General features: G+C 35.5%; 1 protein-coding gene across 3 annotated transcripts in view; it reads right to left on the reverse strand.

Annotated features, from left to right (window-relative positions):
- Positions 1-26,015, reverse strand: part of LOC126457288 (organic cation transporter protein-like) — a 312,321-nt gene that overhangs the window by 91,526 nt on the left and 194,780 nt on the right. For all 3 annotated transcript variants that reach the window (XM_050093458.1, XM_050093459.1, XM_050093460.1), the window contains 2 exons: positions 20,347-20,490; positions 19,224-19,364 (listed from right to left, as the gene is read on the reverse strand). In XM_050093458.1, the coding sequence (XP_049949415.1) occupies positions 19,224-19,364; positions 20,347-20,490 (285 nt within the window). The remainder of the gene's footprint in view (positions 1-19,223; positions 19,365-20,346; positions 20,491-26,015) is intronic.

A 26,015-nucleotide genomic window follows, 5' to 3' on the forward strand; every position in this document is an offset into this window, starting at 1 on the left:
AATTAACCACAATGACCTATAAAAGCAGCCTACACACTGTTTCTGCAGATCAGAAGTGTAACAGCTAAAGCTTTGGACTGCAACATAATCAGGACAGGAAACATGATGTACTGCAGAAAAATTTGTCATCCATTATTAACAAGTACATTTATTTCAATACTGTATGTAACATTTTACTTCAACACAAATTTTCAGAAGTGTAGTACCATGTGAATGATACACAAATGTGACATGAGTTTAAGTTACATGTAACAAATAAGACACACTGCAATGAAATGAAGGACACTGTGGCTCCACACTGACACTTCCATTTTCATTTGCTGTGATAGTCACAAATGTTGCCAATGAAGTCGAATAGAATATTTCCAGTTCTATTCAGCATCATTTTTATCACCAATAAAACCTTTGTCTGTAAGATGGTAAACCTAATGTCACAACATCTGTAAGTTTCATGTATGTATTTTCACTTTGTTGATGTCAAATTTCTTTTTGTCCCTTAAATCTTGAACACAGCAATAAATATATAAATAGAAATAAAAATCTACAAAAATAAATTGAAAGTCTTCTTTTCTGGTAGGCTTAATGTTAAACCAAGTGAAAGTATCACACAATTAAGTTTCATTTTCCTAACAGTAACTTATGTCAAGACAGTGAGGGGTTGGAATCTTTGGTCATGAAAACCAGTGGATTTTCTGTACCAGTAATGGAAAGTAATGGCAGTAAAAAATTAATGATCAAATACAAATGATTAACACAGGACAGGTAAAAATTATTTGTCTGTTTTCAGAATATTCTCTTATAAGTAATATACTAATACAGTAATCATTGAACTGCAAAAAGAATTATAACAATATGGAACTTTTCTTTGACACACTAGAAATATTTTGTGTAGGTGTTGTTAGTTAATGGTACACTGTTACAACTGCTGATGATTTGGACTGGGCATGAAATTATGCACCCAGTATTCCACTGTTTCATCAAATATATTTATAATTCCCATCTTTTCCATTTACATATACGAGCACTGTCTTTAAACAAATGACAACATAGTAGACTTCTAAGCATAGAGTGTGACATATCCTTTCCAAGTCACAAGGGTTGAGTTCTCCAAGGAATTATTATTTGATCCAGATTCAAATTCAAAAAAGTTATTTTAATATGCATTAATTTTGGTGCAACAAATCCCCATAGATGTGACAGAAATGAGCCTCCACAGGATTTTTGGAAAATGTTTCTACCAGCATAGAAGCTGGGAAACTCTGTTTGTCAGAAGCCTGTGGGAGATGGAAGAGGAATTTTCTCCAAATATGAGCACAGTGTGACAGTTCGGAATGATCTCACTGCACAGAGTATTACGATAGTTCCTCATGACATCATGGGAACTTTTGTTCAGAGTTGAAATTAGTGGTCTGGCGGAACAAGTTTACAGTTGCTATTGGAGGTCTGTAGGTGAACAAACGAGAATACTCTTGGGTGAGAAACAAGCCAGGCATTATGCAGCTACAGTGTTGATGACTAATGGGCCAAAATGCATAACAAATTTTACAAGTTGCTCTGACACTACAAAATTGAGAAGTACTGACAAGTTGGAGACCCTCATGAAGATAAGAAGGTTGGCCCAGTTGGTGCATTCACATGGAGCAGCAGCTTTTTTGTAATAGTAGTAGTAGTAGTAGCTGAGCAGCTGTTTCGAATTTCAGAGTCAATTCAGATGATCTAGCCTGACCTGCCATTATTTGGTGCAGTTTTGTTTTAGATCAGGGGGCAAATAGCTGGAGGAGGGACTGTTGAAAAAATGGACTTACTTGTAAGTGAAGTTTATTAATGCATTGACGAATGGCAATGTGTCTAATGCAACTGTTGTGTTTGATTTTGGTGTGGCATCCTGATTTTACATTTCTTTGAAACGGTATTCTGACATGTTTTACTTACTGAGATTTCTGAGGACACTGAAAAGAACTAAGAGGGGGGTTAAAAGAAGATTGTTAATATTTATCGTCCACTGGCTGGATCTTGGATTTACCTAAATGCAGCTGAATTGCTATAGGGTGGATAAGTTGTGTCAGCATTATAACATACAACTTTATCTTGCAGGTAAAGAGATGCTATCTACCTGCATCAGAAGCTATTTTGCACAAAAATTTCAGTTATCTGGGTCCTCCAATTGATAGTTCCTTCACTGATAGGGGAGGAAGGTTCCAGGTGTGTCACACACTGAGAGTGTTAGAATGTAAACAACTAGAGTGGATGGGCCACAGCATGGATGTGCTATCATGACATCAGACTGTTAAGAGGAGAATCTGATAATTACAGTGTTACTTCTTTGCAGCATTTTCTGCTTAACATTCACTGCAACAAATGGAGTACTATTTCCTGCATTATTGACTTGTTGTAATATATACTGCAATGTAGAGTGCCAGGTGGAAATCTGGTGAGTTTAATATTTCTTTTACCATATTTGTCATAATTAAAATTCTGACATGTTGTACATTACAATATTCAGTAGCTGTGTGAATCAGTTGCCAAATCTTTGCAGTTAAATAGAAGAACGTGGAATGCAGGTCTTGGAGACACATTATTTTCAAAAATACAAAAGGTAGACAAATTACAAATGTTTTAAGACTGCTAAAAATTGATATATTTTCTGGCTGATTTTTATGTACTAGAGCACTGAATTGCTGTATTAATTTGATATGCTGCCTTCTCCACCTGTATTTATGCAATCTTTTCAACTATTCAGTGATTAAAAGAGGATTTACTGATAGGTTTATAATTGGAGAGGTCAAGTAATCTCTATGATACTTAATGAGCTATCTCATTCTCCAGTAATCTTTTTAAATTCTCAAGAAAATGCACTATGATAATTATATATTATCAAGAAAGACCCAAAGCCAACATCCACCACAGTACTACAAGTGTATATGCCAACCAGCTCTACAGATGATGAAGAAATTTGAAAAAAATATATGATGAAATGAAAGAAATTATTCAGATAGTTAAGGGACGAAAAAGTTTTCAATTGTGCAGAGGGACTGATATTTGGTATAAGGGAAAGGAAGAGATGGAAAAATAGTAGGTGAATATGGTCTGGGGGAAAGGAATGAAAGAGCAAGCCACCTGGTAGAATTTTGCATGGAGCTACATTAATCATCACTAATACTTGGTTTAAGAAATATGAAAGAAGGTTGTATATGTGGAAGAGACATAGAGAAACTGGAATGTTTCAGATTGATTATATAATGGTAAAACAGAGATTTCAGGAACCAGATTTTAAACTGTAACGCATTTCCAGGTGCAGATGTGGACTCTGACCACAATTTATTGGTTATGAACTGCAGATTAAAACTGAAGAAATTGCAAAAAGGCAGGAAAATAAGAAGATGGAACCTTGATAATCTGCTAGAACCAGAGGTTGTTGAAAGTTTCAGAGGGAGCATTGGGCCATGATTGACTGAAATAGAAGAAAGGAATACATTGGAAGATGAATAGGTTCCTTTGAGATGAAGTAAGTGAGGGTAGCAGTGGATCATATACATAAAAAGGCAAAGTCTAGTAGAAATCCTTGGATATCTTGGGAGATACTGAATTTAACTGATGAAGGGAGAAAATATAAACATGCAATTAACAAAGCAGGTGAAAGAGAATATGAACATCTAAAAATAAGATGACCGGAAGTGCAAAATGGGTAAGCAGGAAGAGATAGAGGACAAATGCGAGGATATGGAAGTGTATATAATGAGGGGGAAGATACATATAGCCTATTGGAAAATTAAAGAGGCCTTTGGAGAAAGAGAAACAGCTGTATGAATATTAAAAGCTTGGATGGGAAACCAATACTAAGCAAAGATGAGAAAGCTGATAGGTGGAAAGAATACATAGAGGGACTATGCAAGAGAATGAACTTGAAGGCAATATTATAGAAAGGAAAGAGGAAGTAGATGAAGATGGGAGATATGATACCATGAAAAGAATTTGACAGAGTACGAAAGATCTAAGCCGAAACAAGGACTCTGGAGTTGACAATATTCTGTCAGAATTACTGACATCCTTGGAATAGCCAGCAATGAGAAAACTGTTCCATCTAGTGTGCAAGACATATGAGACAGGTGAAATACCCTCAAAATTCAAGAAGAATATAATCATTCCAATTTCAATTAAAGCACATGTGAACATTACCTAACTATCTGTTTAACAATTCAGGGTTTCCAAAATACTAACATGAAAGCATATGTGAGGCGATACTCATTCTATGACTCATCTTAGAAAATTCGTTACAAAAAATAAAATGTCTATTTATAGCATTTGTAGACTTAAAGAAAGCTGTTGACAATGTTAACTGGAATACACTGTTTGAAATTCTGAAAGTAGCAGGGATAAAATAGAAGGAGTAAAAGGCTATTTACTGCTTGTACAGAAACCAGACATCAATTATAGGGGTCAAGGGGCATGAAAAGGAAACAGTGATTGAGAAAGGAATGACACAGGATGATAACCTATCAGCTGGTCATGGTGGCTGAGTGTTTCTAGGTGCTTCAGTCCGGAACCACGCAGCTGCTATGGTCCCAGGTTCGAATCCTGCCTTGGGCATGGATGTGTGTGATGTCCTTAGGTTAGTTAGGTTTACTTAGTTCTAAGTCTAGGGGACAGATGACCTCAGATGTTAAGTCCCATAGAGCTTAGAGCCATTTGAACCATTTGATGACCTAGAGCCATTTGAACCATTTGATAACCTGTCTGTGATGATATTCAATTTATATACTGAGCAAACACTAAAGGAATCCAAAGAAGAATTTGGAGAAGATATTAAAGTTCAGAAGGAAGAAATAAAAACTTTGAGGTTTTATGATGAAATTTTAAATCTGTCAGAGACAGCAAATAACTTAGAAGGGCATTTGAACAGAGTGAACATTGTCATGAAAAGAGGATAGAAAATGAACATGAATAAAAGCAAAAGAGTGATGGAATGTAGTCAAATTAAATCAGGCAATGATGAGGGGATTACATTAGGAAATGAGACACTAAAAGTAGAAGATAAATTTTGCTGTTTGAGCAGTAAAATAACTGATGATGGCCAAAGTTGAAAGCATATAAAATGCAATTGCAAAAAAAAAAAAAGTGTTTCTAAAGAAGAGTGATTATAGATATAAGTGTTAGGAAGCTTTTTCTGGAGGTATTTATCTATAGTGTAGTCTTATATGGAAGTAAAACTTGGTCTGTAAACAGTTCTGACAAGAAGAGAACAGAAGCTTTTGAAATGAGATGCAGCAGAAGGATACTGAAGATTAGATGGGTAGATCATGTAACTAATGAGGAGGAACTAAACAGAGTTAGGGAGGAAAGAAATTTGTAGTACAATTTCACTGAAAGAAGGGATCGTTTGATAGGACACATTCTGAGACATCAAAAGATCACCAGTTTAGTACTGGAGGGAGTATAAAGGGGAAAAATTGAAGAGGAAGTCCAAGAGATGAATATGCTATGCAGGTTGAAAAGCATGAAGGCTGTAATAGTTATTCAGAGATGAGAGGGCTTGCACAGGACAGAGAAGCAGGAAGAGGTCATCAAATCAGTCTTCAGTCTGAGGACAACAACAACTACTATAACAAGAGGTATGTATCACTTTTCAGACAACAACTTTCAGATGTAACCACAGCAATCATTACTGATTTAGAAAGCCACACTAGATCTCAGAACTAAAAATTTAGGAGCAATAAATGTGAAAAATTTTCATGTTGGCATTTTGTGTGATCTTGTAAAGAAAGAATTTGTGTATTAATGGTACTGCTGCCCCTTGAACATCTAAGATCTTACATCCACAACAGAATATAAGCTTAGCACCAGCTGCTTTCCTCTCATAGACATTTTCTAAGCTTTTCACACTTACGAAGGCCATAGAAGCATGATCTTTTCCGAATGTACTTCTGACCAAGAAGCAATTTCAGTAGCTGGAGCCCAAGGTTTTTGTTAATCCTGCCTTTTGCATTCTTATTGTGTCATATTTACATGAAGCATTCATCCCGTAATGTATAGTTCTTTATATCTAACTGAGAAATGAAAAACCAATTTCCATAGATTTAGCTTTAAAATATTTTTAACAAAACAAAATATTTTCTTAAAAATATCTATCCCTCATTTTACTCTCTTAGGAGTTGAATTTCCAAAAGCAGTGAAATGTGTATTTTTTTCATTCCTAACAGAGAAGTCAAATACAAATGTTTATAGATTTAGCTTCAAAAATGCATCCATAATGAAATATTTTAATAAAAACTTTCATCCCCTATTTTACCGCCATAGGGGTTGAATTTCCATAAACAGTAAAACATATTTTTTCATTTGTGACTGAGAAGTAAAATACTATTCTTCATAGATGTACTTTAAAAAATACTTCAAGAGTTCATTTTAATAGTTTATTTTTTTAAAAAAAAGGTGCACCCATTGCTTCACCCTCCTCAGTGGTTAAATTTCGAAAAATACTGAACCACATATTTCTTTATTTTTGATTCAGAAACAAAATACCAATTTTCATAGGACCAGCTTCAAAATTGCCTTGATAGTGACATAGTTTCAAAAACCCTTTCAGCCCTTATTTCACCCCCTAAGGAATTAAAAAAAAGAACCTTAAAGAATGCCTACAGTATTAGATCAATACCATCTCCCAATTTCAAATTTCTGTTCCTAGCAGTTAGTGCTGGCTGATGATTAATCAGCCAGTCAGGACATTGCCTTCTACATATTAGCAGAATGTTGTGTCACTAACAGTGTTTGAGAAAGGGAAAGATGCAAAATAAGAACAGAGAGATCAGGACGAAGAGAGACCAAACAGAAGGAGAAGTCAGTCTTTATTATGTAAATCAGATACATATGGTGCAATGAATTGTCAGTAATAATGAACTTTTAGCAATGGTACAAGTCCCTTGTCATTTAATACTTATGAAACAGAGAAACATTTTGATACTAATTGTCATCATCATAGTCAACACATTGATTGTATGCCTACTATAACACCAATGCTGCCTTGGTCTGCCCAAATTTTCTTTGCCTTATTGGTTTATTGCTTTTGATCTTCAGCTTCCAGTCACCTCACAGTGGATAAATATAGGTCCTGTATGATTTTTAAGGGAATCTTATACCATTCTTCCTGCAAGTTCAGGTAACAAAGGTGGAGATCAATAAGGATCACACACCCTTCTCTCCAAAGTAGACCATGAAGGCTCAATAACATTGAGATCTGGTGTCTGTGGTGGCCAGGGGAGTTGCGACGATTCATCCTTGTGTTAACAAAGGTAACACTGGATGATGCGTGCTGTGTGAACTGGGGCCATGTCATCTTAGAAAACAGAACCACAATTGGGAAACAAATATTGTGCCTTGGGATGGACCTGATCAACCAAAACTGTCATGTAATCCTTGGCAGTAATGCAGCATTGCATAGTAACCATGGAGCCCATGGAATATCACGATATGAGTGCCCAAATAATCAGTGAATGCCAACACATTTAATTCTTGGCAGCAAACAATCTGCATCATAGGCTTGGGGCAGTGTATGCAGACATAAACTTGGCCAGAAGTTGGAAACAGTGTGAAACAAAACTCATCTGACCAAATGACTTTCTTCCAGATTTTATGGATATGGCACCAGATTTTCTGTTACTGGAATTTGCATCATTTTGTGTGGTTTTGCAATTCTAGCTTGCCCTGCAATTCCCAGCTTAAATTGTTTGGTGCTGAGAGGGTTCAAGAGTGTGACATTCAGTTCAGAAGTGACTTTTGCAGCTCTCGTCCTCTTATTTTTCAGCACAATCCTCTTCAATGACCAGCTGTCATCTTAATTCAAAACACACTTTTGTTTCTTTTTGACTTTTCTGCTTTCCCTGTATGCTGTATACATCTTTGATATGATGCCTGTTGAAACACCAAACACTTCGCCTACCTTGGATAGGGAAGCACCCATCATAGAAGCATTGACAATTTGTTCACATTCAATAGCTCCAACATAATGCACTCACAACTACGCAGAACTCTGTTGTGACCATGACTGGCTCATGCAATGTATTGAGGGTATTGCATAGGGCCATTCATGGTGAGATACATTTACCAGTTAAATGGAAACTATTTCATAATAACAGTGATAATGAGACTGCTGCAGGTAGTAAATATTGATGTTATTATGATCTAATATAGTTTGATCACATATCATTCATTCATGAGAAGATTATATAGAATTTTGTGGGATTCATGAAACACACAACAGAACTTTCACACTGTGTAGTTGGTATCAGTTACTGCTTTTATCATTCGTTCACATGACAGTAATTGACATTTAACTTGAAATAGTAAAGGGTGAACATTTATTTATTTATTTTTAAAAAAATGTGCATGAAATCAGTTCTGCTCATTCTAATTAAAACTATTTAGAAAGGAACTCCTTCGACCATTGATTACATAACACATTAAGATTGCAGAGAAAAACCATTTTCATCTTCATGAATATGTAATCAAAGAGAATATTTATTGCTGAACACAGAATCTTCCACACAATCTCCATGGTCTTGGGTGTATTGTTTACTATGTTTGCTGTGGAATGTCATTAACTTTTGCTGTTACTCTCTTTGCTCCTTTATTTATTTGATGACATCAATAAATCATAATAAAATGATCACAATTTTCTAATATAACAAAAAGGATTGCTAGTGCAGAAGCTGGAAGACTATGCCTATGTTAACATGAAAACCTTATGGTTTCAGCAGGAAGAAAGTATGTACCATGCTACATAACAAATGGTGTAAGCAATTTTCAAATCTGAAATTCAGTCGTTGGACTCCTCCTGTGAAATTCAAAGCTATTTGACCTCAGGTGTGTGATTTATCTTACGATTGATCAGTGAAGCCAAGTTCACTCACATGAAAGGATTTCGATTTGATACATTTCTCCCACCCCTATTGCATGCAGGCTAAACACATCTTGTATGAACTAGTATAGTTACCAAACTCAAAATGAGAACTGGAAGATAAACTGCTTCACAATATGCTTGCTCATGATTCCATATTGTACTAATATTTCTAGATTTATTCAACAAAATAGAACACATCATTCTATATTAAATACATAAACTGATTATTAAGCTGTATTACATGTTATATGTTACAGAACACCCTATGAAGAGTATTTTAAGCCTCAGATATGCATATAAAATTTTTTGTCAAACATTTGAATGTTGCAATCTGATACTAATTATTGTGTGAATTACACAGCAGTTAAAAGGGAAGTTCCAGTTAAGAGCCAAATAGAAGGTTCATGACTAAATCAGATTCAATTATACTTAATATCCAGACTCTGTAATTAGTAGGAATATTTTTTGTTAACATTGAAGCCACTGATTAGCTAAATTATTTAATGACTACTAGGGTTTACTAGAATTTATATTTGCAACATCATATGTAATTAAAGAGAAATTATGCAGTCCTTTATTACAAATGTAAACATATACAGATTTTCAGCCCTGACAATCATTTTTAACTATATGGCTAATATTAAATGAAAGCATATTTCATTTGTAATTCAAATTTATGTTGGAAAAATGATGCAACTTACATCCTGCTTATAAATTAATCAAATGTAATTTGTATAGTTAATTGCTGCATATTATCTTGTTCGACACTTCTGAATTGTTTATTTCACAAACTACCTATACATACTCACCAGGAAATAATGTACCTAAATTACACTGTCCACAGTTTATCTCTGTGTATTAATTTTCTTTTGTAATTTTGTAAATTTGAACCTTAAACTACATTACTGATTGATACTAAAGTATAAATAGATGTGCAATGGCACTGTCATTGTGCTGATTGTGGCCCATCCTGAGAGAGTCAAGATGTAGTCAGTTTGTAATACCAATTTTTCATTGCTGCACACACCCACACAGAAATAAAAGAATTCATAGCAACTCCTGAACTTTTATTGATGATTTCCATGATGTGGCAAGATTCATACAACTTCTTACTGCAACATATTATGGACAACAGGATATCAGCAGCAAAGCAGACATGAAGATCTAAAAGTTGAGTATTGAATTCTACCACTGAGTTTACATCATCAAGAACTTTGCTGACATTTTCATACTTATTAGTTTCAGTCTAAATTTTTGGTACAAGCACTACATGTTCTGTACCTGCAGGAAGTGACGTTTTTATCATTCATTTTTGGTGAGACTACTTAAAGAGATTTCAAAGTGAACTTTACTATTTAGCAGTTTTGAATAATTATATTTACTCATGTTTCCAGCAGTAATGTTACAAAGTGTTGGTAGGAGCTTGGATGTGTATAAGACAGTTTGCAGTGCTAACATTGTCTGAAAGTTTTAGGTTTGCAAATGTTGGAACAATTTGTACTGCGGATGATTGTGGCCAGTTACTGAAAGGACCTGTGGACAATCCAATGGACGTTAATTGCCTGCCTGACCACTGCCTGGCATTGCAATGCAACAAAAAAGGTAAGCACTTTCATCAGTAATGTTTTTCAGATGGTTTTGCTAAGCCATGTTAGGCCATGTGTAAAACCTCTATGATGAATTTGTAGATTTTTTTCAAAATGAGCATCAAAAATGTAAGTGAGATAGACATGAGTGTTAGTATGGATCATAATAACAATGAAGTATAGCAACTTCAGTCATCAAATACAGAGTTAATTACTGGGGAGGAAGAGGATAGAGAAAATAATGCAAGCAGTATTTGTTCACCTTTTCTGGGATTTCAGCAGCCAGATCTATTAAAAGACCTTATTGATCAGTTAACAACATTCTTTGGTGACAAATTATCAGAACAAAATCTTGAGCAAACAGGAAAAGGTATAAAAGAAATAAAGGAAAACTTAACACAGGGTAATAAAAAACTTAATTGTACTGTTGAGATAGCCGATGAAGCATAAGCTGAACTAGGTTCATTTAAATAATTTACTGATATGGAATTGAAAGTAATGGATGAGTGGGTTACTGTTATTGAGTTAAGATTAATAGAATCAAAGGAAATATTAATTAAAGAGACAGGAATGATCAGGATTTCAAGTATATTCATATACTTTTTAAGTTAAAGTCACAGAATTTAGATAAAAAACTGGAATTAAATAAAACAGAAATACAATAATAGAAAACAATAATTTACTGATACGGAATTGAAAGTAATGGATGAGTGGGTTACTGTTATTGAGGTGAGATTAATAGAAACAATGGAAACAATAAAGAAAGAGTCAGCCATTGTAAGTGGGAATGTTAAGGGTTGTAATAAGAATATAAATGTAGTTAACTTTATAGTCAATAAACTAACAAGCAATTTTTACACTAATAATTTCAGCAATAATTTTTGTTTGGTAATATGTTCAATAGCATGATTTTAAAGTATTTCCCGCAAGATCATAAGATCCATCTGGTGGACTTTTTGTGTCAATGCAAAGATAGTTTCACACACAGCATACCAGATCATTTAGAAGACAAGTTAGTTAAGAAGTTTTCAGATGGAGAAGCTTTATCCTGGGCTAACCAACATGTTAACTCAGAGATGTCATTTGAAGCTTTTGAAAATCTGTTTCTAACTAACTTTTCATCAGAGAGCAAGCAAACTAGGATTAAGAGTGAGTTTTTAAATTGTTCTAGTTACAGAGAAGGTAATCTGAGAATAAGGGAGTTCTGTGAGAGACAGCTAAGAACATTAGCACATTTGGATAAACCACTAGCTGAGCTGAATCAGATTGACACACTAAAATGTAGATTACCAAATAGAGTTCAATGGGGATTGGTCTATGGGCCAGATGATTCAACAGAGTAATTTTTGAAGTGGGTGGGTGGGGGGGGGGGGGGGGATGAAGAAAGCAATAGGAATTTCATAATTATATGCATTCAGGGTCTTAAGGGAGAAAAAGAGATTACTAAAATTTGCAAATAGCTAAGGAGAAATCAGAATCATGATGATGATTAATGGAGGCTGGTAAAAAGTTATTTAGGCAAAAGGAGTTATGATACAGTCAAATATTACTACCAGGTATATAAAGGAATTTTGTTTAGAAGACACAGTGTAGATTCAGACAGTTGGAAAGTCTGCTGGCTGGAGCAACACACTGACAGCTTATTAAATACATACACCAGAGCTGTGGTCACTTGGCACTATGAAATGTATTTAAAAAAGCCAGGAAAACGTCTATTTTAACAATATTAGTAGGAGAGAAAAAAATGCTTAGTTTCTTGTGACAGATGTCAAAGGTTCGAGACTGCAAATCAAACACATAGAGGTTTCATGCAAAACGTTATAACAAAGAACAAGCTAGAACTCATTCGAGTGGAGTTATTTGGACAACTGCCTCATTCAAAAGAGGATTATAGTTATTTATTTGTAACGGTAGATTTATTTTCAAAATTAGTTAAACTTCACCATTTGAAAAGGCAACTAATAAAAAGATTATTCTTAGTATTACTAAAGATTTCTTTCAAAAGATAGTACACCAAAAGCTATTTTGTCATATAATGGAAGCTAGTTCACATCAATTGTTTGGAATGATTTTGTTAGAGAAAGGAATATGAAGCACATAATTATTTCTGTTCATTCACCTTCACATAATCCAACAGAGAGATATATAAGGAAAATGGACACTTATGTAGAACATTTGTAGCAAAGATCGCACTAATTGATATTCTTACATCAGTCAGTCTGAAGATAGTTTGAACAGTTTACAGCACTCTACAACTGGATTTTCACCCTATGAAGTACACTATGGCAAAAACCTACTAATTTATTAAACAAACTGATTAGTTATTCTGTTAGTACAGAGTTGTCTGTAGATGAGAGAGAAGAGATGGCTAGGAAAAATATGCAGTTATGTCCCAGTAAGAGAAAGCATAGACATGATAGAAACTTGGAAGCTATACAATTTAGAGTAGGAGACTTGGCATTGACAAAAGTTATGAGAAATCTAAGCCTATAAATCAAGAGATTAAAAAATCTGTTGTCATTTATATAGGACCACTTGAAATTTTAGGAATTCCACATCATAATGATTACAGACTTGGAAACTGTTTGGACTCAGGAATCTTACACATTTGAAACCATACCATCAGTAATGTGTGTGAAAACTGAATTTTTGTAATCAGGGGGATACACACTCTTTGTGGTTATGTGTGTGGCTTACGCAAGGCCCAAGCCATATGACATTGTATCTTCAGCTACACTTTATCAATGTCACATCTACACACATATGCTCAGATACACAGTGGCTATTTAACCATTATCTATGATTAAGTACATGTATACTCGAATGATTTGATAATTTGTTTATTTCGTCTTGTAAAAGTTTTGGATCAGTTAATTTGAGATTTATATTGGATATGAAGTTCACTATACCTGATGAAAAAGTGTCAAGTTCAGAATGCACATTGATGCAATAAATTATATTACAGTTATACACTACTTATAACTTTACGAATATGGTATCGGTAGATTCAGTAAGACTTTCTTGTTCATCTTTGCAATCTTTTCAAATCATTCACACAATATTTTTCCACAGGTAATATCCATAGACACCCTATAAGTTCTATAGACAAGAAATATAATACAAATTTTTCAGCTTTTTGAAAATTATCTTCAATGAAGCTTACAACTAAATTTGAAACTGAATAGTTATCAAGAAGACATAAATTTTTGAAACAGGCAAAACGGATATTACATGTAAACAAATCTCTGACTGCTAACATTAAAAAATAACTATGTTACTTTCAATAAGAAACTAAAAGACAAAAGTTACAATAGTGAAATAATGTTGAAACATTTATTAGATTATCTTTTGGAACTTAATGCTCACTCAAAAACTTAGGAGACAAAGACAATGAAATGCATCCTAGTTTTTGTCAGCTCTACCCCAAACAGAAAATAGCCAAATCTGAAATATGAAAATTGCTTTTTGTAATTCTGAATTCAAAACCACAGTTGGTTCTCAAAGCTGGTCACATCAAAATTACTGCTATTATTTGTAAATCCTGGTAGGGAACATAAAACAGATGTAATGTATTCATAGAAACTCCAAAACTGCAAAACACCTGTTTGACTATCAGCGAGGAAAACATGCCCAAATCAAATTAAGTATACCTTTGTCAACACAATATATACATCATATTCCTATAAATAATTACCAGTAGTTACTGTAGGAATTATTCTCAAGCACTATGTTTCACAATGTTTTAGTTTTTAAAATGATATTAACCTGTCTCAAAAGTCTATAAACTAAAACCAGAATAACAACTCCAGCCTGAACCTGGAAGATTACGAGATCTTTGACATATCGAGACAGACGATGCACTTTTGTTGCCAGGGACGCATGAAAGCGGATGTTTATTAAAGGATCACTCTATAAACTGAATTAATATACGTGAATACTGTAATCAGTTGTGAAAATGTATCAGAATCTACAATTAAACCATCTGATGGAAAATGACATCATGTCAATGATTATTTATTTAAATGCAAACAGCAACTTAAACCTACTACCGGAACCCATTTTTAAAAGCTTGCTTAAGAAGAAGAAAAAGCGGCAGCTTTGGGAACTATCATCAAAACTTCATCATCAAAGAGCTAAGTACAACTGACTCAGTTATGCCTTCTTCACTTCATCCAAATTTAGATACTTTAGGGTACAAGACAAGTACCAGGATCTGATCATACCAAAAAGATGTCCGGATGGGTGTATGAACTGACATTAGATACAGTTATACTCTTTATGAAGATACGATGTCTATCATAGCATGTTAGCAGAAGAATACTATGTCTAGTGAAGGATTAATCAGGGATTGTGTTGGGAAATTGGTATGTAAGACCAAATATGAATATAATGCAACCTTCCGAGTTTATTTGATAAAGTATCTGTGCTATGAGACTTAAGTTGTAGAAGAGAGATCCATATACTTACTTGTTTTCATCATAATTTTCAAAGTCCAAGCTGAACTTAAATAAAAAAAACTACATATATATATGAACAATTGCCTCAGTGATTTATGACATAATATAATATCCTTTGCTGTGCTTGTTTTGAAGGTAGGAACTGAGTTGACCTAATTTTCTGAATACTTTTGGTAAACAGTTTCATTTGAAGTTGTTATATACTACATTATTGAACAGAAGGACAAAAGAAGGAGTGACAATGTCAAAGATGTGAAACTTCCTTGAAGAAAATACTACATAATGAAAAGCATGTAATACTGTTTGTAAACTTGCATTTGTAATTTATTACATGTGTTTGTTTGTGGATACGTGTATTCACAAAGAACCTTGTCCAACAGTAAAAGTTGCACAAGCCTCTTTGGGGGTGGTGGTGTTACAGCTTACCCTCTGAAGAGCCATTTAAGCCTCAGATATGCATATAAAATATTGTCAATCATTCAAATATTACAATTTGATACTAACTGCTATATGAATTATGCAGCAGTTAAAAAGGAAGTTCAAGTTAGGAGTCAAACAGAAAGCTCATGACTACATCAGACTCAAGTATGCTTAATATCTAGACTCTGTAATTGGAAGGATTTTTTTTTTCTTAACACTGAAGCCACTAATTAGTCAAATTCTTTCGTGACTACCAATGATCACTTGAATTTAAATTTGCAACACTGCTTTGTAGTAACCATGTAATACATAAAACTGATCCAACTAATACAAATATGGCTTTATTCATAAACTTCTGAACAATAACAGACGTAAACCTCTTGTGAATCCACCTATTATAAGACACTGAAGAACATGTGAGTGGTACAACTAGGTGAACAAAGGGAGGGTAAGTCAGCTCTGCTCCACACATGTATATGCACCAGTAGCTGGCAGACAGCACGGCAGAGACTACGCCGCATGCACATCACTCACAGGTGGCCTCCAGTGACCCCCCCCCCCCCCCCCCCCCCCCCCACTGATACAGTTGACGTCCGATTCAAACACACACACACAGTGACACCACACACACTCAGTGCACTAACACTTGCATGCACTGGTAGCAGCACACAGAAGTTTGTAACTAAGGAGAAATTTCAGCCCTAGCAATAATTTTGAACTATGTAGCTACTATTAGATGAAAGCATATTTATTTTGAAACTCCCAGATATGTTAGGAAAACAACAGAATTTAAATTCTGTGTATAAATTAAAGAAATAGGTATTATTGCGTCTCATGCTTCTAGATTGTTTATTCCACCAACTACCTATACATACTCATCAGGAAACAATACACCTGAATTACACTGTCCACATTTCATCTCTGTGCATTAATTTCCTACTGTAATTTTGTAAATTTGCATCTTAAACAATACTGTTGGTTGATAGTAAAAGTATAAATAGATGTGCAACAGCACTGTAATTATGCAGATCATAGCCAGTTTTCAGAGAGTCAAGATATAGTCAGTTTGTAATGCTAATTGTCCATCACTACACACCACCTACCCAGTAATAAAAGAATTATTTGCAACTTCTGAACTTTCACTGATGCTTTCCACAATGTGGCAAGACTGGTATAGTTTCTTACAGCAACATGTTACGGACAACAGGACATCAGCAGCAAAGCAGATATTAAGATCCAAAAGTTGAGTATTAAATTCTGTTGTCGAGTTTACATCATCCAAGAACTTTATTGATCATTTCATTCTTATTGGTTACAGTCAAAATTTTTGATACAAGCACTTCATGTTCTGTACAAGGTGAAGGAACCATTTTTATTAGTCATTTTGGGTGAGACCTTAGTGTCATTTATACATGTAATTTGTTCCTTTTGCGTTTTATGAATTGGACATAAATTTAAAATTTCCTATTTCCTCGTGATGTTAGGTCTAATTCATAGCAAGCATAGGGATCTATAAACTAGTTATTCCATTTCCACAACTGAAATCATTCACAACAATAAATACTCTGTATATGTGAATTTAGATTTGCCTGGCATGTACAACTGAGGAGATATTCTCCGACCAGGTGGCTGCAATGTAATTCTACAACATTTCCATGAGTTACAATCTCATCATTTTCTGGCAAAGTGTCAAGATGGAGTGAGCATCCCATATATACACCAGAGTGTATATATGGAATGTCTCTTTGCAGCCTTCCCACAGGCACAGGGACCTATGATCTGTGGTGGGTAAAGCCGGCTGCCTTTCGACTGTCAGTGCATTTAATCTTGCTCAGACTCACTAAGTGTCAACTGCTGGATGCATTCTTGGCTCATAGCTGCTAGTGCTGGATTCCATGCTTAACATAGCTGGTAGTTCTCGCCCCTATTGATGAGAGTGTCATGGTGTCGTATCTCAACTGATTCTTTGATGGTGTTCTCCCTAAGCCACTAGCTAGGCACAACATTCCTAGTTCTCTCAAACTTGAATATATGTCTCTCATTGAAGCTGTGCTCTGGCACTGCTGATTTATCTTTATGCCTCAAACATTTGGATCTAATGTGATCAATGCAGAATTGCAAGACATAGTGCTGTGTTTGCCCAATGTTCTGGTGGCCACACTTGCAAGAGATGCTATGTATACCAGATATTTGCAGTTTTACTTTGTTTCTTTCTGAGAGTTCACACAATTTTGGCTGAGGGAGACCCACTATAGGGGATAAAAGTGAATTTCTCTTCCATTTTCTCTACTTCACCTTTACAAAAGGCTGTATCATTCATTTTCTTCAATACAATCTGATTTGTGTTTTGCTACACCCATTTTGGTGAAATACATCTCTAAGCTGTTGCTGTCTTTGTCACAAATGGCATGTGCCCTGTGGGCTAGAGTTGTTAGAAATGTGTACCACTGTACCATACAATGAGAGCTTGTTGTGGGGAGGTACAGATATGTATGGGTCTCCTTTCTGTAGACAGCATGTTCTGCTGTACCCTCTGATTTTCTTCTTATTAGAGTGTTCAAAACTGGAAGTCATCCTATTCTGGCTCCATAGTGAACCGTATTATTTGATAGGTGCTGTTCAGGTGGACCAGGACCTCATTCAGAGTGTCTCTGCCATGTTTTCACACAACAAAGGTGTCATCCATGTAATGGAAGAAGTGTTTATGTTTGAGCTGTGTAATTTTTAGTGCCATTTTCTCAAAGAGCTGAGGGAAAATGGTGAGCCCATCACTGCTCCATTGATTTGTCCATAGAACTCCCAATCATATGTGAAGTAGGTTAGTACATACACTGAAGAGCCAAAGAAACTGGTACATCTGCCTAATATTGTGTAGGGCCTCCATGAGCATGCAGAAGTGCCACAACACGACATGGCATGGACCCAGCTAATGTCTGCAGTAGTGCTGGAGGGAATTGACACAATGAAACCTGCAGGTCTGTCCATTAATCTGTATGAGGGGGTGGAGATCTCTTCCGAACAGCACATTGCAAGGCATACCAGATATGCTCAACAATATTAATATCTATCAAACACAGCACTGCATCTTGCAATGCGGCATGGAATACATTAGATGTGTATTTCTGAGATATAAAGATAAATCAGCAGCACCAGAACACAGCCTCTGTCAGGAGCATATGTTTGAATTTTAGAAAACAAAAATGTTGTGCCCAGCTAGTGACTTTAGGGAGGGCATCATCAAAGAATTGATCAAGATAATTCTCCATGACAAACTCATAAACAAGGATGAGGGATGGCCGTTAAGTTTGGCATGGAATCAAGCATTATAAAGGAAAAAAAATCTGTGTGTCAAGAATGCACTCAGCAGTTGACACTTCATGCTGGCAGCTAAGTTTGGCATGGAAACAAGCATTATGAAGAAAAAAAGCTATATGTCAAGAATGCACTCAGCAGTTGACACTTCGTGCGTCTGGGCAAGACTGAACATACCAAGAGTTGAAATGTGATGTGCTGTTACCTCCGGTTGGCAGACCCTGCACTTGGGGGAAGGGGTGAGGACAGACAGCTGCCACTCAGGTGTTATATGGAACACCAGCTCCATCTTGACACTTCACCAGAGGATGGTGATAATGGAACTCATTGAAACATTGAGGAATTTTGACACAGCCAGCTGGGTGGCAGACCAAGAAGATTTAATCAAATATAAGCTATACTTTCCTATTTTATACATGGATTAAATAGATAAAATAAAATGACAGTTCAGAGTGCTGCTTCATGCTACAGCTGACACAGTAGCACCAGTATACCAGTATCTCACCAGTTCTATGAAACATTTATCAACTATGGCATTATTGATAAAATTCACGGTACCTGATCAATTATGCTGTAGAAGCCATCAGAAAATTCAAAATGCTCACAGGCTGCTATCAGTTTGCTATCACGGGCTTCAAAAGATGACATTAATGTTGCATTTGAGTCTATACTGGATTTGCAGGGTTGTCTTCTTGTTCCCTGTAATAAAAACAGGCACAGTGAGTATGCTTAACAGAAGCAAGTATTAGAAAATAATGTTAATGGAACTTGTACAACTCTAACTAAAGTGACAGCATTAAAAAAATATTGCTTTTAGAACAGGAATGCACTTCATTCAGGAGAAAAGAAACAAAATACTGTATATCCACCACTTCAGAAAATGGAAGGACTCCAATTAAAATGCTTCTCTACATAAACCGCACAAAATTTAGGTGAGAAAGAAGGATGAAGAAAAACAATGAAGGAAGAGGTGCTAAATTATCCAAAACCAAAGGTAAGTATAAGAAATTAATGAATAACTTATACTGTAAAGGAGGGTATGGGAGACAGCAGCCGGCTGCTGTGGACGAGTGGTTCTAGGCGCTTCAGTCCAGAACAGCGCTGCTGCTACGGTCGCAGGTTCGAATCCTGCCTCGGGCATGGATGTGTGTGATATCCTTAGGTTAGTTAGGTTGAAGTAGTTCCAAGTATAGGGGACTGATGACCTCAGATGTTAAGTCCCATAGTGCTTAGAGCCATTTGAACCATTTTTCTGGAGACAGCAGGAACACAAAAGCGTGATGTTTGGGGTGAAACTGTATTAGAAATATGAGAGTATAGGAATAGAAATCAGCATATAATATCACGTCATATATATCTCTGTAATTTTTGTGCCCCTCTTTGACATCATAACCTGCATGGTACAAAATATCTTTGTTTTTCATTTCTTTCCCCTTTATCACTCAGAAAAGAAACCTCATTTAAAAAGCCTGGGACCTATTACCAGTCTTCCTATCACTTTAAGAAGTGGCCAGTTTCAGTGTCACCTGAGAGAAATGTTTAGCAAATAATGAACTAACAAATTATTGTACATCAAAACATATGCACAAGGAAAATAAAGTTTAGGAAAAATTGTTCTGCACAAATTGGACTACAAAATGGTAATACAAAAGAGACAAGCTCAAAGATTTCATACATTTACCTGATCAGTAATATTGTAGTTATCACTGGGTATACCTGGTTTGTCATAGAATACTGTGTCTTCATTCTTAGAAAAGTATGCAGGAGGAGTCCGTCCCATATTAGTCAAGTTATGCACACCACCATGCGAACTATTCATTGGATCCTACAAAGCAAAACAACATAAAATAATTTAAAATTATTGTAGAGCAGCTGATTATATATTAATTTAATTGGTATATCTGAACATATTGACTAATTACAATACTAAATAATGTCTAGAGTTTGATGTACATTTGATATCATTCAGCATTGCTGGGTGTAGTTTCATTTATATTTGAATTTTTTGTGGTATTTAAGTATTATGAGGGATATTTGAAAAAGCAAGAAAAAGTGACAACATGGGCATTAAATTCCTCATTATCTTCAAACCATTGTCTGCCAGCCATTGTTTCAAGTGCAAGAAGAGGTTTATTCATTCAATCATACATTGTATTCTATAAATTCCTTCATGACAGAGAACCTCCGTGGATGTGGAAAGAGTCAAGCGATACATGAACAGACAGAAGCAACCACTACTGGCTACTTCTGTGTAGTACACTAATGACAGACAATGACTAGCACTAATTTAATCAAACTCATAATTGTGGTAATTACTTCATAGATGTACAATAGGAGGAAAACGGCTACTTTTTTTTGGGGGGGGGGGGGGGGGGTTAGATGGTTCCTCCTCCTATATTTCTCAGCTGTTGTTTTCACCTACTACTTCAAAGCATTTATTTTACTTTATGCAGGCCACTATGAGGTTTCTATGTATTGGTAAAGTCAGGACCTATCTAATACAAATATTAGAGTTACACAGAAGTTACATTCTTGTGGCCAAAAATTCTGTTAATTATAAGAGTGGCTAATGAGGTATTCATCTATTTTGTTTTTAAATATTTTGAATTTTGTGTCTGATATCTATTGGCAACTTGTCATAGATTTTGCACCAAAATATAAAACTCCGCTTTGAATACTAAAGAGGGGTCTGGTAGTCTGTTTGGGAATTATTTCTACTTACAGTATTGTGGTTGTGAATTGCAGAGTCCATCATTAATTCACTCTTGTCATTAATAAGCCTAGCTTGACGACAACACAAGGTTGCATGAAACTATGCTATTGAGCCACTGATAATTGTGGTAGTTACTTTATAGACCTATGGTAGGAGAAAAACAGCTAGTTATGTGTGTGTGTGTGGGGGGGATGTGCAAGTCATTGTTGAAACAACTTAACAGTTTCAGTTTGTTCCAACTTTGAAGGCCAGAAACTAGTATTTGAATGTATTTTGAGGTAAGATGTTATGTCAGTAGCATATAAATAAACTTAAATATGAAGTGAGGAATGGAGCAAGTTGTTCACTTCTTGGGTATCTGTGCTGCATATTTTAACTGTGTGGATTATAAAAACAAGCAGCAGTTTCAGTTATGGTAACAGTGCTTTAAGCATTACTGCATCTTCCTTCCTTATTGCAACATCAACTGTTTTAGGATGAAATTTCAATTGTTCTTGCAACATCCTCATATAGCTGAAAAAACTTCTTGGGTATACCACAACAACTCTTTCAGGAAATCTATTGAGCAACTGATCTGGCATCTTTTCTTTATCCAATCTTGAAGCTGAACACATCTCTTATTTCTTTTATTATGTAGCAATTTCTTGCAGAGATGATTTAAGTCAACCAGTATTCGTGCGGCTGCCAAAACTTTGATTTCAGATAGAACCATGTCTGAAATCAAAGTGTTACTCACAAAATGATGAAACTCTGCACACTTGTGTCAAAGTGTCTACAGTTCAGATTCATGAAATCAATTTCACAACCTAGTGTCATGATGTAAGCAAGCCTTTAACTACAAATACCTTCAGGGGGCATACATATTAGCATGTAAGTGTAAGGATCCCTCAGTCCCTGAAAGCGCTTCTGAAAAATGTTCAATTATCACTTTTACACAATATTCTTGACGTATACTTCTGTAGAGTGTGTACTATTTTCACTTTAACGGTCAAAGGACAGAACTGAGTGAAAGTGTGCAAAGTATGCTAGCAATCTTGCCTGTAGTTCAAAATAGTGAGAGAGATTTCTGAGGACAAAGGAAGCGGAACTGAGCTTTTGGTTAAATTATTCACAAGTTGATTCCACTTCTGTTAACCCTCAAGTTGATGCGCCATTTTTTATAACATCAGTGGGCGTGTGGCACACTTTGTAAAAATGTAAAGAACAGCTGTCTTTATGTTGCCAAAATAAATGCATATCACAGTTTAACCTTATTTTAATCAAACAATGACAAAAGAAACTTACATTATGTGAGCTAAACCACTGTTTAATTAAACAATAATAAAATAAACTTTCATTACATCACTCTGTTGCCATGTAAAAGTGTTACCCCACAGTAATGTCCCACTCTATGCATTAAACAGTGCAGTTGCATCAGATCCTAGCCAACTGCTTATTCAAATGCTAATTACCTCTCAGATAACTGTGTCACTGGGGGATTATACTGCCAACTCAGGATCTCGGTCATTTTCTTGCATGGATCGCAAATTTTTTCTCAGCTAGCTTGCTGTTTATTTTATATTACTGCTGCTCACTTGGATGTATGACATCGCAACATAGCACTATGTTAGCTGAAGCAATAATGACGGAATATGTATGGGCTTGCAAATTTTTAAAAAACGATGGAATGGTACAAGACAATGTTCGCAGGAGAGCTTCTGTAAAGTTTGGAAGGTAGGAGACGAGATACTGGCAGAAGTAAAGCTGTGAGGACCGAGTGTGAGTCGTACTTCGGTAGCTCAGATGGTAGAGCACTTGCCTGCGAAACGCAAAGGTCCCGAGTTCGAGTCTTGGTCGGGCACACAGTTTTAATCTGCCAGGAAGTTTCATTGTTATTTGTGGCTGGCACACTTTATATGTAGGCGCACCTACTCAAGGGTTAATAGTTGCTGGATACAAGCTCATGACTAAAGGGTCACAGGTTAAGACGTTTCCATCAAGAATGCTGACCTCCTTGGTTAGTCAGGGGGCATTACCAGTACCCATGTTTCACACAATTTTTGGTATCTGAGCCATTTGTGATACATCCATATAAATAGTGGTGCATCCAACATGAGTAAAATTAATCAGTCCACTTGTTGCGTAATTTTAGGGGTCTGCATACTATGCCTCCCACTTTGCTCTTCATTGTGCACATTTTTACAGCTATTTTTAAAGTCTTGATTCCACTGTCTAGTCTTTCCTTCACTCACTACTGTAGACCCAGAAACCAAGTACAAGCAGACTTCATAAAGTAAGTTACATTTTAATATGGCATACCAAGTAACTTTTCTCGAATGTGCACTATACTTCAAAGTGATGCAGATAATTGACACTACTTTCAACACGGTCACCAAGTATCTGTAAACACTGACTGGAACATTCTACCATTCATTCAGTTACTCGTCAATCTGTTCCTTGGTCACAAAACAATTTGAGAATCATTGTGGGAACATACTCATCATCGGAAAATGTCTCTCCCTCCTGCTGTTCTTTCAGCTTGCTGAAAAGTTGTAAATTGCATGGTGCAAGATCTGGACTTCCTAATCAGCATCACCCACACCTGTGCAACCTTGGTCAATTGGCTGCACGCAACATTGCATTTGGTCCATATACCACCAAAATATTATGGAGAATCTGTGTGCAATTTAGATGTTTTGCCAAGTATCATACTGTTCCACATCCTTCAGCTTCAGGGTATGTTTCCAGTTGCTGTGTAATTTCAATTGCACAGTGTGATGCATCTGTTATCTGTACTGCAACAGACCTGTGTCCATAGGAAACCCAGAATATTTACTCTCTTTTGACAATATGCCACTATTGTTACGCAAAGGTCTGAGCATGAGGTAACATATGTAGCTTACAATCAAATCTACATGGCTACTCTGCAAATCACACTGAAGTGCCTGGTAGAAGATTCATTGAACCACCTTCACACTAATTCTCTATTATTCCACTCTCAAACAGAGTGAGGAGAAAACAAACACTTATATATTTCTTTGTGAGCTCTGATTTCCCTTATTTTATTATGATAATTGCTTCTCTCTATGTAGGTCAGCATCAACAAAATATTTTCATATTCAGAAGAGAAATTTGGTGGCTAAAATTTTGTGAGAAAAATCCCGCCACAATAAAAAATGCCTTTGTGTTGATGATTTTCACCCCAAATCTAAAGTCCCTATGAACAATTCTTGGTGAAGATGACCAGCTGTAGATCCTTTGGCTCACAATAAATGAATTACAGCCACACTTTGCAACTGGTGAGAAGTATGATCTTTTAGCCATTGTTCCTTGCTTTCACTTGTAGTCAAACGAACTATATCAAAACAATGATTTCTGCAGACTTATAATTTATCAGTAGATGCTGCCGAATTTATGTAACTTTCTTCTGAGCTGCCTACATTTAAATGTAGGCAAACAGCCCTTATTTTTTTAACATAACTTGTTATTTTAATCATGTGAGGTCTGTTACTATGTAGTGGCAATGATTCACATGCATGGCAGATTCGTGATCAGGGGCCTTATAACCGGAGTGGAATCCTTTACAATTTGTTTGAAAATGACAATAACAACGAACATACTGTTGGGAGAAATGAATAAAATTACATGTTTATACTTATGAAGTCTAACTGACCAATCACAACTAACACTTTAGCTGAAAGAGATTGTCGTCCCACTCCACTTCCACTGTCCATCAATGTAGTGTAAAAGTGGCAGTACTACAGCCTCAGCATTACATTCTTTCATATTATTATGAAGACAAACATTTCTAATACTGACATATCACAAAGTTAATATGTATGACTTCTTTTCACTGTTTACTTCACATCCATTCAAAAGAATCTGGCCAGGAAACCAATTATTTTGGCCTCATGTTTACAAATTAACAACTTTAGCTACAATTTTTACCTGAAGTGTTGTCTTCCAAAAATGGTACAAGCTATTTCTGTACTGTGTAACTAATTCTATTTGACATGAATACCAAGTATAATACGAGAGACCAGATTTTGCCTGTTGAACTGCATAATACAACTGATTACAGAACACATGATACACAATAATTGCTTTATGCAAACATAAATGTATGGTTATGTCTGAATATTCAATTTGTACTAATCACTGTATAACGGCATGAGAAATAATAATCAGTGCACAAATTAAATTAACTGAAGAGGATAATTCATTGTTCATAATGCAAACAATTTTTAATTTACAAATCTTCAGTACACATTGGAATGGTGTTTCTTGTATTAAATGATAAAACTTTAGCATTAGAGTTGCTACTATTGCTGGAGATAAAATGCCCATTTCTTTCTGATGAAATTTTTATGTTTCAGTAGTAATCGTTAAAAAGACTTGTTCTGCAAGATACTGAGTTTTACATGACGATTTGTTTAAAATATATTTTTACTTCCTGCTGAGTATGTTGTCATATATAAATCTATTTGAACAAGTTTTTATCCATTGTATATTACGAAGGGTCATTGTTACAACACTATTGTAAAAGGTGCATGTTGTCAAAATTCTATACAAGGGACAGTGTTAGACCAAATCAGTCAGTTGCAGCTTGTGAATCACAGTAGAACTATTGCATTGCAATTTATATTTGTTTGGCACAG

This window comes from Schistocerca serialis, chromosome 2 (genome assembly GCF_023864345.2).
Source record: "Schistocerca serialis cubense isolate TAMUIC-IGC-003099 chromosome 2, iqSchSeri2.2, whole genome shotgun sequence".
Lineage (NCBI taxonomy): Eukaryota > Metazoa > Arthropoda > Insecta > Orthoptera > Acrididae > Schistocerca > Schistocerca serialis.